This window comes from Lynx canadensis, chromosome A1 (assembly GCF_007474595.2).
Source record: "Lynx canadensis isolate LIC74 chromosome A1, mLynCan4.pri.v2, whole genome shotgun sequence".
Taxonomy (NCBI): Eukaryota; Metazoa; Chordata; class Mammalia; order Carnivora; family Felidae; genus Lynx; species Lynx canadensis.
This window is the reverse complement of record NC_044303.2, coordinates 1,567,635-1,582,842: the sequence shown is the minus strand read 5'-3', so window position 1 is coordinate 1,582,842 and position 15,208 is coordinate 1,567,635. Positions and strand designations below refer to the sequence as shown.

The 15,208-nt window shown below is 35.1% G+C and overlaps 1 protein-coding gene across 1 annotated transcript in view; it reads right to left on the bottom strand.

Annotated features, from left to right (window-relative positions):
- Window positions 1-15,208, bottom strand: part of IFT88 (intraflagellar transport 88) — a 145,225-nt gene that overhangs the window by 108,009 nt on the left and 22,008 nt on the right. Inside the window, 9 exon segments of the mRNA XM_030307527.1 lie at window positions 168-399; window positions 2,719-2,833; window positions 3,668-3,770; window positions 5,164-5,268; window positions 6,867-6,957; window positions 9,162-9,231; window positions 9,972-10,035; window positions 10,671-10,724; window positions 11,858-11,914. Of these exon segments, the coding sequence (XP_030163387.1) occupies window positions 168-399; window positions 2,719-2,833; window positions 3,668-3,770; window positions 5,164-5,268; window positions 6,867-6,957; window positions 9,162-9,231; window positions 9,972-10,035; window positions 10,671-10,724; window positions 11,858-11,914 (891 nt within the window).

The window sequence follows — 15,208 nt, the reverse complement described above, 5'->3', positions numbered from 1 at the left end:
TAACAAATGAAACTGGTAAAAGCACATTAATTAAATTTGATTAATTAAAACACATTAATATAGGGCTAGGAGAAACCTAAAAAGTCATCCATCTAACTCTCATTTCTGGAAACAGAAAAGCACGGACAACTAACAGCTAGTTACACAGCAGTTATCTTCATACTCACACTTGGTGAGATATATTTATCATCTTCATCAATTTCTAATGGAACCGCAATCAATTTTTGGAACGCCTTCTTCATTTTGTCTCGATCTCCAACAGCAAAGTAACTAAGAATCAGGTTGAAGCCTGCCTTCAGATTTGGTGCCAGACTCATTATGTGCTCAAATGAATTAATGGCATCTGAATATTGACCAGTTTTAATAAATGTAACACCAATGTTCTGCATGATTTTAATCCTAAAGAAAAAGAAACATGGATGAGTTTAAAAGTCCAATGTGTTTAGTACAGTAGTCAAGACACTCCACAGATAGTATCCTTTTCTTTCCCATTTTTGCTTTGTTTTGTTAAAGCTTTACTGAAGTTTAACTTACCTAAGTTCACTTGTTTTAACTATACAATTCGGTGATTGCTGCTGTATCTACACAGCTGTGAATATATTAACTCATCCCCATTATCCTAAAAAGAGAATCTGTGCTCATTAGCAGCCACTCCCCATTCTCACTTCCTGCCCTAGGCAATCATTAACCTACTTCCTCTCTCTCTGGATTTGCCTTTTCTAAACATTGCATATAAATGGGGGTCATACAATATACAGTATTTTATACCTGGCTTCTTTTAATTAGCATAATCTTTTGAAGGTTCCTCCATTCTTAGCATCTATCAGTTCTCCATTCCTTTTATATTTGCAAATAGTATTCCATAATACGAATACACCACATTTTATATACCCATTGCCTACTTGGCAGACATTTGACTGTTTCCACTTTTGGGCTATTAGGAATAATGCTATGAACATTCACATACAATCCTTTGTAACAGCATGTTTTCATTTCTCTTGGATATATACCTGGAAGTTGAATTACTGGTCCACTGGTAAATCTGTGTTCAACTTTTTAAGAAATTCCATACTTATTTTCCAAACTGGCTGTACTATTTTATATACCCCAATGTATGAGGTTTCCAATTTCTCTACATCCTCTTCAAAACTTGTTGTCAGTCTTTTGAAGTTATAGCCATTAGAAGGAATGTAATCCCATCTTATTTCTTTTTTTTTTTATTTTTTTTTTAAATATTTTTTTTTCAACGTTTATTTTTATTTTTGGGACAGAGAGAGACAGAGCATGAATGGGGGAGGGGCAGAGAGAGAGGGAGACACAGAATCAGAAACAGGCTCCAGGCTCCGAGCCATCAGCCCAGAGCCTGACGCGGGGCTCGAACTCACAGACCGTGAGATCGTGACCTGGCTGAAGTCGGACGCTTAACCGACTGCGCCACCCAGGCGCCCCAATCCCATCTTATTTCTAACTACTCCTCAACATCATATCTCTGTTTCAACTAAATTCACTTATTCTGATCAGATCATGAATACTGTTATTTCCTTGACTCTTCTCGATTTTCCCTTTGTCTGGAGTATTACCCTTTTTCTCTTCCTCACTTAAATAACCTGTCACAAGTACACCTTTCTTGAGCGCTCTTGTTCTTACCATCAGTTCCTTAACTTAGTTACTACAGCACCTCTTGATTATTGATAATTAAGCACTTGACATAAGCTATCCTACAATGCTCAAAGTCTTGGGCTCACCTGTGTTAAAAGTGCCTAAGGGCATTGTGTCCTAGAAGCTAGATATTTCCCAATGATAATGATGCACTGTTCAGAAACAAATAATCATTAAAGGTGGCATTTACAAAGAAATTAACTTTCACAGGGGCGCCTGGGTGGCGCAGTCGGTTAAGCGTCGGACTTCCGCCAGGTCACGATCTCGCGGTCCGTGAGTTCGAGCCCCGCGTCGGGCTCTGGGCTGATGGCTCAGAGCCTGGAGCCTGTTTCCGATTCTGTGTCTCCCTCTCTCTCTGCCCCTCCCCCATTCATGCTCTGTCTCTCTCTGTCCCAAAAATAAATAAACGTTGAAAAAAAAATTTTAAAAATAAATAAATAAATAACTTTCACAGAGGAACTGTACTAAGCGCCTAGGGACAATTATGACCGGTAAATATCCTGAAAACTTTCTATGTTCTCAAGGTTATTACCAGACCATAAGGTAATTTACTGTTTCTGCTCTTGAAATATGGTAGGAATAGAATATATCTCAGCTTCCTCCCTCTATCCCCTCTTCTAAGATTCAAATGCAATCTTTTCCTTTCATTGTTTCATTTGCAATCTACAGCAAAATATATGGTGGTCTTAATTTCTAGCCTTTTAGAAATTAAAACATTCTAAAGTCTATTATATTCTAAAGCAGTGTTTTGATTCTGTGTTGGCAGTGACTTATTTGCTGCTAATGGCCTGCTGGGTTACCCACTATATAGGCCAATTAGCTCAGTTTTATTTCAGTTGATTACATATTATATCTTTAACCTTTAACTTGTCATTACACAAATGTGTGCAAGTAGTCAGAAGGGGAATAGACCAAAATACTACAGATACAACATAAATCTAACACCTCACATGTACAAACACCTCAAAATATTCAACCCACTGACAACAGGTCATTAGAGTTATCTTGTTTCTGAAAATAACACTTAAATTTCACCAAGTCATCACTATGTAAACTTACCTCATTTCTTTATGGACGCTTGGAATTTGATCTAGTGCCATTCGGTAGAATTTAATGGCTTTGGAATAATTTCTTTGCTTTAAATAAATATTTCCCATATTCACTTTCAATCTTCCTAATTAAAAAAATAATGAATATATAATATTCTATTTTCTTAATTTTTTCTCTATTTAAGATGACCTTAATTCATGTTCTTTGAAGTTTTTCTCAAGTTATGAAGCTTCAGACACTACCTAAAATTCTCACTTTAAAATAGTTACACTATTTTCGTATACCTACACACCAATCTTCTGTGAGGAAATGGAACTTAAGACAGATGGAGCCCTGAAAATATGGCTGGAGAACAAGTGATTTACATTGTAAAACTGGAACTGTGTTATTTTGTAAAAAGTGGGATTTTAAAATTAAACTCACTAATGCCACACACATTTAAATATATTAAAGAAAACGATATTCTGATATTCTGATAACTTTAATACAACTACCAAAAAATTACACATATATGCTACTAAACTATAGTCTCTTGGGGATAAATTTATAAGTGAAAGCATGTTTGATGGGATTGCCCTGGCTCATTCTACCTGTGATGACAGAATATATTTTTTGTTTACTATTAGGCAATCTATCTCATACCAACTGTATTTCTTCATTTGTATTTATGTAGATTATGTAGATTTTCATATAAGTAGTATCTTTAAGTAGGACACTTCTTTATAAACATAAATTTGTTTAGAGCATAGATTATACAAGGAAACATAAAGTGGGGAAATGTAAATTAACACTACAAAAAACCTGTATTTGGGGTGCCTGACTGGCTCAGTCAGTGCAGCACATGACTTTTGATCTCGAGGTTGTGAGTTTGAGCCCCATGTTGGGTGCAGAAATTACTTCGACAAACTCAAAAGAAAAAGAACTATATTTATTGGGCAAACTGACTATACACACCCACCTGCATTGCTAAACATCTTATTTTTCACTATAACTTGGTATGTATTTAGTGCTTCAGCATACATTTCATTCGCTGAATATTGACTGGCCAAGTTGAAAAGAACCTAAGGAAAAAAACAAGGTAAAAAGACACATAATGACCATTTTAGGCCCTTTTGCCTATAATCTTTGAAGAGATTAACATCCTATACCTAACAAAACTAGATGCCTATATCAAGATACTCCACTAGTGAGGAAGTAAAGCATACAGAGAAATATCTTGCATTCCAAATGAACGAGAACATTAAGATAAGCATAGCTATCCTCCAAACTGCACCTTAATTTTCTAAGTATTCTTTCTAATTTAGGTAGTATTTGCCATCCATTAATCTCAGGAAGACCTACAAAGAATAAACATGTATTGTTAATGTTGCTGGTAATAAAGAGAATAAGCAAGGTATTGAGCCAAATTTTCTTCGTAAATAAAAATTAAACATTATGTGGAAATATCTTAAACCTTCGTTTGTGCACTTCTTTATATGCAAAACTGTAAAAAGTACTTCTCTGTATGCAAAATTATAATTTAAGTCACTAAGTTATACAAAATTATTTTCCCACAGGTAAAAAAAATCACTAAAGATTTCATGAAATTTAAAAATATTAGCTATCAAGAACGAACATCTAAAAATTCTTATTCAGTTTCAAATGTCCTTTTTTTTCATATGTTTGGCAAATGAACATTTTTCCCACTAAAAATACACCCTTTTAAAATAGTGGTATAAACATCAAGGAAGTCTTTTAAGAATTAAAAAAATCTTGGGGCACCTGGGTGGCTCAGTCAGTTAAGCATCTGACTTTGGCTCAGGTCATGATCTCACGGTTCGTGGGTTCGAGCCCCGCATCAGGCTCTGTGCTGACAGCCCAGAGTCTGGAGCTTGCTTCAGATTCTGTGTCTCTCTCTCTCTCTCTCTCTCTCTCTCTCTCTCTCTCTCTCGCTCTCTGCCCCTCCCCCATTCACATTCTCTCTCTCGCTCTCTCTCAAAAAATAAACATTAAAAAAAATTTTTTTTAATCTTGTAAGAAATTAGTTTTTGTTGTTTTTCACTACCCTCACAGAACATTGTATTATTTGCCTAGTTGGAAGTTCTTAAGAATCATAGACCAAAAGTCCACATTAAAATCTCATTAAAATAACCACACAAAATACAGAGCATAAATATTAGCAATCTTCCAGAAATAGAGTCATTGGGTGGTAAGCCTGTGGGTACTAAGTTACTAAAAACAACTAATTAACTAAATAAATAAAAAAAAAAGATCTTTGCACAAACCTAAGACAAGAGTAAGAGTGCCTCATGAACTTCATAAAGATTATTATTAATCTAACTCTGGGCACCTGAGGTCCAATAAGATTTAAAACACAGGGGGAAAAAAAACCCTAAAGACAAAAGGAAAAAGACTTTTGGAATCTACAAATCCTAGCCAAAATAATTTCACTCAATAGGTATTTCTCATACTTACCGAGTAAGTTAAATCCAAATTGATATTTTCTGGAGTTGTAACTTGTTCTCGTTGTCTCACCAAGATTCTCTCCTTTCTTCCTGCATCTTTTGCCTTTTCTAAGGCCTGAAATCAAGTTGATACTTTGTCAATTCCTTTAAGCATTCATTATGAGTATTTTATGCATTTGGGAGGTATCTGCACGAAACTGGGATTCCCAGGAGGCCCTGCTGTACTCTTTTGAAAACAAAAGAACCCAGAGTATTTGTTTAAAGTGGAGCTCACCATAATAAAAATGTCACGTATCTTCCCTTCTGCCCTCCAAAGAAGTATGTGACAGATAAAATGGAGAGTTTATTAGCCCCAAGTCAAGTTTCTTTATCACCATCCCTTCCACCACCATTTAGATTTGACAACCTATTTCCTTCTTTTTCCCTCCCAATCCTGAAACTTTGGGTATTTTAATCCCATCTCATGCAATAGAATAAATGCTACTCAATATTACAACAGATGCTTAGTCTGGCTTTTATATCCTGCTCAGAATGCTAAGAACCTTTTGTTAATTTCCCCTAGAGACAACCACAGACAGATTAACTCACCGTGGGATTTTATTTTAGAGCTAGATAAAAAAGTACCGGTTCTATGAGCAATAAAAACAGCTTTTATATGAATAATTCTTTCTAATGGTATTCATTAATCTAATAACTAAGTCACAGAAATTACATTTATATAGTATGACAATCAAAGTAATGAGAACAAAGCAAATTAAGAGAAAGTATTTAATTTTAAAAAAACACAAAAAAACAGAGTTAGAATTCTGCAAAGCAAACTATGATTTTGCAGCAGTTTACATAGGAAAAAATATTTTAGGGTAGTGAGGCTTTAAATAAGAAAACAGCCCTCAGTACTGCATGTGGACCGTGGTAGCCACGCCTTTCGGCAGGCTGAGTCTAATCCAACCGTCCATCAGGCTGCCAATTTCAATCAATTGATCCATTAGAATTTGGTTTCCTACTGAAATGACCAATATCACAAATTACAAAATCAATCAACTATTTCTGACATCAGAGCTTATGTATGAAGCAGTTGCCTACGTTTTCAAAATAACTGCTTCAGTAAAAACTCTAAGCCGGTCAACAGCAAGACAAACATGTTTATCTGTTCGGGTATCCCCCGCTTTTCAAAAGGTTGCACGACGCCATTCTGCGTTAACAAAAGACCTACATTAGTACCTGTTTTCGCTAACTAAAAGAAACCTGAAGAGCCTTTTGGCTTTTACGAAAAAAAGAAGTGAAGCAACGTCCGTTTCGCACCAAACCCTTCAGAGGCAATACAGACCCCCAGCAGCGAGAGTAGCCCCCCCACGCTCCCTTCAGGAAGCTACCCTGGGCATCTCAGCATCAAGCCACCAGAGCTCTGACCTGTCTGTGAGCATCTGTGTTTGACCTTGATTTAGTCTGTGCATCGGTTGGCAAGATGTGTCCTCAGGTATCAGAAAAGCCTAAGAGAGGTTAGTTTTGGGGCCTGGGAAAGCTCAAACCATTTTCAGTGTAAATTAATGGCAATCGCTTCCTTGATGCCATTTCGACTTATGAAAGGTTTCGCTCTACTTTCGGAGAGTGGGGGAAACCTGTACATGTGCTTGTATTTGTGCATATATAAAAGTACACACACATACATACGCACACTTCATCATCTCAAGTCCTAGGAGTTTATGAACTTACCAATTTTAAGTCTCCACAACTGTTGGCAATACAGCTTTCTTCTACCAATTCATTTACTTTCTTCTCTAATTGTCTAATCTTTTCTTCTGGACTATGAAAGAAAAAGCAGGTGTACTTTGATTCATTCAAGCACTAATAATATAAACTAAAATTTAATGTACTTATAACATTGTCCATTTTGCGCTTTTATAAGAATAGGTCACAGATAAGATAAATGTATAAATAGCGTTAAAAAGCAAATGAACAGTTTTTAGTAATTATATAATAACAGCAAAAATAACATACTTTAGTTAATAAAAATACACACTGAGCTCAGTAGTTAGTAATTTAACACTAAACCAGATGCTTTTCCCTAATTATGTCATTGAATCCTCACAATAACATTTGATATAAATACTATCATTATTCTCATTTTACTGAGAAGGAAACTGAGGTTTAGAAAGTTAAGTATTATGTCCAAAATCACACAGCTAGTTTATAGAGCTAGGATTTAAACCCAAATAAGGTCATTCAAAGACCCATGAGATTACAGTATCATCCCTAAAAGAAAGTGGATCCTTTCTTCAGATCCTATGACAAATGAAAACTTTATCTTAAGGTGAGGAAAACTGAAGCCCCCATAAAAGAGATGATGATCATGATGATTATTGACTACTACCAGATAGGAATTCTAGAGAATATTTCCAACAATGGGAAGAAGTTTAAAAATCCTGACTCTACTGTAGCAAACACAGTACTCCCAAATAATTTCAAAAGTAACACTAATGTTATTTTGCTACCACTGTCATCCAGCAAAATATCACAATACTCTGAAAGCACATTAGTACCTAAATAAAATTTTACTATGAACATTTCCAAATACACGGTAGTTCACTTAATTCTCTGCAAATGGACTTTAAAAAAAATACAGGAATAAGTTTAATAGTATAGCTTTGTCTATAGAAGCATATTCTTTGGTGGAATCTGACTATAAATTCAGTCAGGTAAGAGCGCCTGGGTGGCTCACTTGCTTAAGTGTCTGACTCAGGTCATGATCTCACAATTTGTGAGTTTGAACAACACGTTAGGCTCTGTGCTGACAGCTCAGAGCCTGTGCCTGCTTCAGATTCTGTGTGTCTCTCTCTCACTCTGCCTCTCCCCTCACGCTCTGTCTCTGTCTCTCTCAAAAATAAATGAACATTAAAAAAATTAAAAATAAAAATAAATTTAGTCAGGTAGGATACAAATTTTATTAGTTTACTAAAAATCTACAAAATTCGGAGCAATGAGCATAAGAGATGTGGTTTTATAAAGGTTACAACGAAGTACAGAACTCTGTTATCTATTCTGAAACACTCTTAATAAGTGTCTAATAAATGTTGCTTATAGATTATTAGCCTAAAATATGAAAATAAAAATTTAAAGTGAAAAACCTGTAAGAGAACTGTATGAAGACACTAAAAGTAACTACCCTGTCCTATTAAATGCCAGGAAAATGAACTCTACGTGCACACTGCTAGATACCTACTCACACCAGAACCTACCACCAGCCTTCCTCCTTGCATACAGGATCTCAGCTAGTCAACAAGAGGTTCGTTCTCTTACCAAATGTTTGGTTCAGTCATGTGCACGTGATGCATTTCTGACCAGTGAGAAATGAAGACAGGTTTACTTGGGGTTGGGGACTCCCGGGAAGATTTTCTTTGCTTTTTAAAAGGGATCCAAGACTGGGAACTTTCTGACTCTAGGCATTATTAACTACATGTAGATTTTGAACTCTCGGGGCTCTTGAGGCATGATAGGATGGGCAAGCTCTTGAAAACGGCCAAGGGAATCACACAGAAGCTGACCCAGGCGTGATGTTACTGAGCAGTGAAATTAACCATACCTAGAAATGCCCTTCCTCCAGACTTCCTATTACACACTAAACGTTCTTATTGTGTGTGTATTTTTCTGATAGGTATTCTGTTGTTGGCAGCTGAAAGGATCCTAAATGACCTGCTATTTAAATAAACTAACATACTTTTATTAGCAAACATGTTGTTATTAACTAGGATATAAAGTGAACATATTTTCTGTAGAGGCTCCTTGTTAGTGAAAAAGAGAAATTGTGTAATTTATTCAACAGCCCAAATACGGAGTTTAAGAGCTACGATTATGGGCTGCTTCCATATCTTGGTTGTTAAAAACAATGCTGCCATAAACATAGGGGTGCTTCTGACAAGAACTTTTAAAATAACTGAGAATTATGTATTTGGAAAATAAAAATTAAAAATATGCAACAACAACAAAACAACAGCACAACGATTTACATACCTATCTTCATTTTTGGCTTCCAAAGGAGGAGCAGGGCCCCTTGACTGACCAAGGGGGTCAAATGCAGAGCCTGAGACACAATTCAAGAATTCATAGTGAACTTGTGACACAGCATAATTGAAGAAAGCATAAAAACTTGCACAAGTTATTTAATATACCTATTTATTAAATGCTTTAAGTTACCTATTTATTAAATGGCCAGGACATTTTATTATGCCTATGTAAGTATTTTATGTATCAAGAAATTGGCGAGATTTTTTATATACATAAAACTATGTGAATAAAATGTGAAAACAAAAATGAGCGAACTCTTGTCAGTGTTCACTTCTCTCCTACAGTAATCTATCCTCTTGTGAGCTCTAAATTATCGATCATGTGAGTAATGACTTGCCATTGGGTTCTTAATTTTCTTTGTTGGTATACTATACATTAATTTTTTCATAATAATTTCATTTTTAAATTATGACTTAACTTACATCTTTAAGCACTGTTTTCACCTACAATTTTTTAACTGAGCTCTAACTTATATAAAATAACTTATACACTTTTTAGTTTTTAAAAAAAATGCACATATTTTAATGTACAATTCAGTACATTTTGACAAATCCCATGCCAGTATAACCACTCTTCCAATTAAAATGCAGAACATTTTCATTACCCCTTTCCTTTCTTAACGGTACCTAAAGAATGACACACCTTACAATCAACGGTATGTCAGGTTTCCTTTAAAACGGTAATAACATTTAGACACAGAAAATAACAAAGTGAAAATACCTGAAAAAAATGATTAGAAGAGATAATATAACAAACCTCTTACAGCTGCTTTGGTAAAACCAGCGGCTCTCACTGCTGTCATTGGTCTAGTAACTCCATCCTTGAAAGAAAAACAGTCATTTAAAAAGTATTCTTAAATAAGATTTACCTCTTATTTGTAGTTCTGCACAAGCACATACATTAAAGTAGTCTTAATTTTTAACAGATTTTTTCATTACTACCTGCTTATTCCTCACCTCTGCCTATCCATGTCAGTCCTGTTTCTATTTTGCCTTTCCTCTACAACATTTCAATTCCTTGCTTTAACTGGGCTGACTCCTAGTTTGAAAAGAAACACTCATGGGTTTTTATGTAGGGTCTCATGTAAGTTATACAGGTTATCAGCTGGCTACTCCTCTACTTTTGTTGGCCTCCTATATGCCTATGAGAGAAATTTCAGGAATCGTTGTAAGCGATAGCATAGGAAAAATGGGACCCAGAGTTACCACACAAGCCAATTATCAGTCCTATGTCCACTCCCCAGTGGGATTTCATTTGAGACCTGAGTAAAGCCAAAGAGATTTTACCTCCAAAGATTTTGAATAGGCCAAGCTTTAGCCCATAATTTAAAGAATCCGGGTCATTATGTAAGAAACACTTTCTTTAACATTTTAAAATAATGTAATAAAAAAAGTTGGTCAGGATATTCTAAGTCACAAGAGAGGCCCAAAATGAACAAGCACATGACAGAGATACCTGAATAGCCCCTGTCATTGGTCTTCCCATCGATGATGCCAGGGATGTCTTGGACTAGTAAACAGAAAACTAAATTAAGATGGTTCAAAAAAAATCTACATTTAATTTTATAAAAACCAAGTTATAAAAGTTTCCTTCATAACTTTTTTTCCTCATTCTATTGGCAAGTAAACTTAATTTTTTCCATTTATAACCTGAAGATATAAGATTAAACAATAAAAGTCTAAAACAAGCTTCCGTGAAGCACAACCCTCAGCCTGAAATACAGCTACACCCCACTGGTCTGCACACTGTCTACGGCGGCTTCCGCACTACAAACACAGAGGCTGGTAACTGCAATAGGGACTATCTGACCCGCAAAGCCTAAATTGCCTGGCTCTTCATGGAAAAGGTTTGCAGTCTCCTGTTCTAAAACACCACCAAAAAAAATCAAATTTATGAGTGATACATGCTTAGGCTGATTAAGAAGAGCATGTTTCATTTGACACACACTTACATTATGTGTGTGACTGCTTTCCTTATTCATCTAAAGGAACAGTATAAAGTCAAGTTTCCTGGACCTCTAGCCATGTACTAAAACCATTTTTCTGACCCCTAAGAAATATTATAATAAGGGCTAGGAAATGCTATTCCACCTCATTCTTCCATTTTTCTCCCATTCCCCTTTTATTCCATGTATGCTAACATCCAAATTTGGGCAAGACCTAAAAATTTTCCTTTATGGATTTTTATATACCATCTTTCCTCTGAAGATCTCAAATAAAAGACCCAAATATATGCTTCTGAAGTTTTTTTCAAACTTTATGTTTTTCATGTATTAATTGGTAGGTTTAAAAAAATTATAAACATCATTACATTTATATAACACTTAACTCCACATAAAATATGAATGGAATACACGAGACTTGGTAATATTACACAGAAAATGAAAGGAAGTCAATCAATAAACATAAGGTTTACAAATAAGAAATGATAAGAAAATATTTTCTGATAAATTTACAATCAGAATGACTAGAATAGTAAAAGCTATTAATCAAATTAGACTTTCACAATGTTTGTAACTATCCTAAATGGAAAACATACCTGGGTCATGGACTGAAAAGATAGCCAAAATTATTTAGAAGTGCCTAAAGTCAACTTATGGATGAGAAAAAGCACCTTAATATTTTTAGCTTAAGAAAACCTACCCCATATCCAGTAGCTACAGGTCTAGTAACTGCTGTGCTTGGTATTTTAGCAGTTATCTTGGGGAGGAAAAAAGACATAATTAATGGAATTCAGATTAAGCTACACAATTGAAAACTAAAAAAGCAATGGGAAATATAGACTCATCAGTAAAGAAGTAGTATATAATATTTAGGATAACTTCCCTTTAATTATCCTAAATATTAAGGGGCCTAGGTATTGTAAAGTATTAAGAGGGAGACTTATTCTAGAATTCATTTTAAAGGAAAAAGGGGGCTTTAGAATGACCTGAGGCACCAACACGAAAGATTAGTATTCATGGTTGTATCTATCATTCATTATGCATACTTATTACTGCCAGCCACTAGGCCTAACAAAATACATACGACTTGGCATCAGAGAATCTGGGTTTGATTCTCAGCTCTCCTACTACCAGCTGTTTTTATTCGTATCTTTACGAACCTAAATTTTCTTATCTCTGAAATAAGGATATCTTGATCACAAGATTATAGTTGGAATCAAATAGGGCCATGTAGGTGGAAATGTTCTATGCATGTTAGTTGTTAAGCATATTTGTTTGAAGTATTTGGTTAAAACATCGTTAGTAGAAGAGCTCTACTTCTGGCTATGATGGACTGTGTTTTAAACAACTTTCCCAATAAGAACAACTAAAAAAGCAGGGGACAAAAATATTTTTAGGAAAAATCAATTTGAATACGTTAGAAAACCAAGAAGGAAGTGAAAAATTACAAGGTCCCAAGATAAGGAAAAGGGAAGGCTTGAGAGGTACTCCTGCATTTAAGCCTGCTTTTCTCCAACAGGCATCTGCTCAATTCAGAGGCATGGCTGAGAAGCTGAACACAGCTTTCCACAGACTTACAGGTCTGAAGAGATAAAACACTGGAGCCCTGGTAATCCTCCAGGCTTCAGACTGTGACCTCTAAAGGCTACACTCTACAATTGAAAAGTAAATGAGAAGTATACTACCTCTCATAAACACTGACGTCCAATTTAGAATCACCCCAAACTTAACTGAATTAGGGTGAGCCAGGACTCCTAGTGCCTCTAGGGCTATATGCAAAAGTAAATTCTCTAATGAAAGATAAGATCACCTAGAGCTGTGCTATCCAACAGAACTTTCCTATAGTGATGAAAATGTTCTATATCTGCCCTGATAAGATAGCTATTAGCCACATGTGGCTGTTGAGCATTTGAAATGTGTTTGGTATAATAAGGATCTGAATTTTTACATTTTATTTTAAATCATTTAAATGTAAATAGCCACATGTAGCTAGTAGTTATCATACTGGACAGCTCAGACATACGGCCTTGAATTATCTCTGAATTTTTTCATGTACACTGCCTGGCACTGAATCAAAAACAACCAGACAGGGGAGCCTGGCTGGCTGAGTCAGTAGAGTGTGCAGCTCTCAGGGTTGTGAGTTTAAGCCCTGTGTTAGATATAGAGACTACTTAAAAATAAAATCTTAAAAACAACAACAAAAAACAACCAGACTTACAGGAGGCAAGACTACCTAACTAAAAGCCAAGAGAACAAAAGAACAAAAACTCAGAAAAGGATATATATAATGGAAATGTCAGATACAGACTTTAACATAACTATGCTTCTTAATATGATCAATGAATTAAAAGATAAGACACAATTTCAGCAGAGAATTGGAAACTATAAAAAAGGAATAAATAGAAATTACAGAACTGAAAAATTGCTAAAAAATGTAAAATTCTGGCATTGTCTAGGAAGTAGTAAAATACAAAGTTATACTAGACTTTAATAATTTGAAGATAAGTAGTGTAATCTTTAGGAAAACACTAAAAGAATGGTTAAAGAATGTAAATTCCCAAGATAACATTGGGGGGAAATGGAATAATAAAAAACAAACAAAAGAAGGCAAGAAATGAGAGAGATGATATATAAAAGAGGCAGGAAAAAACAAAAAGCAAATAAAACAATAAATTAAAACCAAATCAGTAATTTCATTAAATATAAACGGACTAAATACTTCACTAAAAGACTAAGATTCTCAGACTGCATTTCAAAAACAGAACTCAGTTACATTCTGCTAATGAGAAATACATCTTAAATATATGGATGGAAAAGTTGAAAGCAAAGAGATGGGAAAGACATATCATGCAAATGCTAGATAAAAGAGAGCTTGAGTAGCCATATTAATATCTGGCAAAAGAGACAAACAGTATTACTAGAGATAGGACATTTCAAAAACAATAAAAGGCTCAATTTATACTGAAAATATAATAATTCTAATATTTTTTCTCCAAATAAAGCAAAACCCTAAAAAAAGAAATAAATCCACATAGTGTAAATTTTGACATCTTTCTAATAGAACCAGTAGCCTCCCCAACCCAAAAAATCAGTAAAAATACAGAACTCTTTTTTTTTTTTTTAAATTTTTTTTTTTTTCAACGTTTATTTATTTTTGGGACAGAGAGAGACAGAGCATGAACGGGGGAGGGGCAAAGAGAGAGGGAGACACAGAATCGGAAGCAGGCTCCAGGCTCTGGGCCATCATCAGCCCAGAGCCCGACGCGGGGCTCGAACTCACGGACCGCGAGATCGTGACCTGGCTGAAGTCGGACGCTTAACCGACTGCGCCACCCAGGCGCCCCAAAAATACAGAACTCTTAAACAAAATCATTAACAAACTTGATCTGACATATCTTAGAAAATGCTGAAAAGAAAGGATATGGGTCTCAGCAATTTTTTCCATGAGAACAAATTGAAGGAAAGAGACTATTATTCTTTTAACTACTTACTAATGACTAAATCCATGTTCTTTTTTTTTTTTTTTAAGCATAAGACTGATCTCTTCAGATACAGTAGATTCAACAGTCTCTTCCTTTATTTGCTTTACACCCTCATCTGCAATGCGTTTCCTCCCATATCTTAAGATCAATCTTAATTGTACATACCCTTTAATATTCAACTGTAAATTTAAATTCTAAGCATCCTTGTCTGATTGTCCCAACTAGTGACAAATAATCTCTTTGACATCCCATAGCAATTTGCACTTTTTTTTGTACAAAGCTTATTACATTATGCTTTGAACATATGTATCCATTTTATTTCCCTCCCTAAGATTATAAAGTCCTTTGGAACTAGTTAGAATTTTATCCCACGAGTAAACTAATACCTTTCACATAGAAGTTACACAATTTCTCTCTGTTTAACATAATAAGTAGACTGTGATGAAAATACCATTCAATAGGAGGTCAAGAGACTTAAGCTCTAACCCAGCTATGGCTAGCTGTGAGACTTTTGGCCTCTCTAGGCTTCAGTTTTCTCATCTATAAAATAAGGATCCCTAACGTCACTT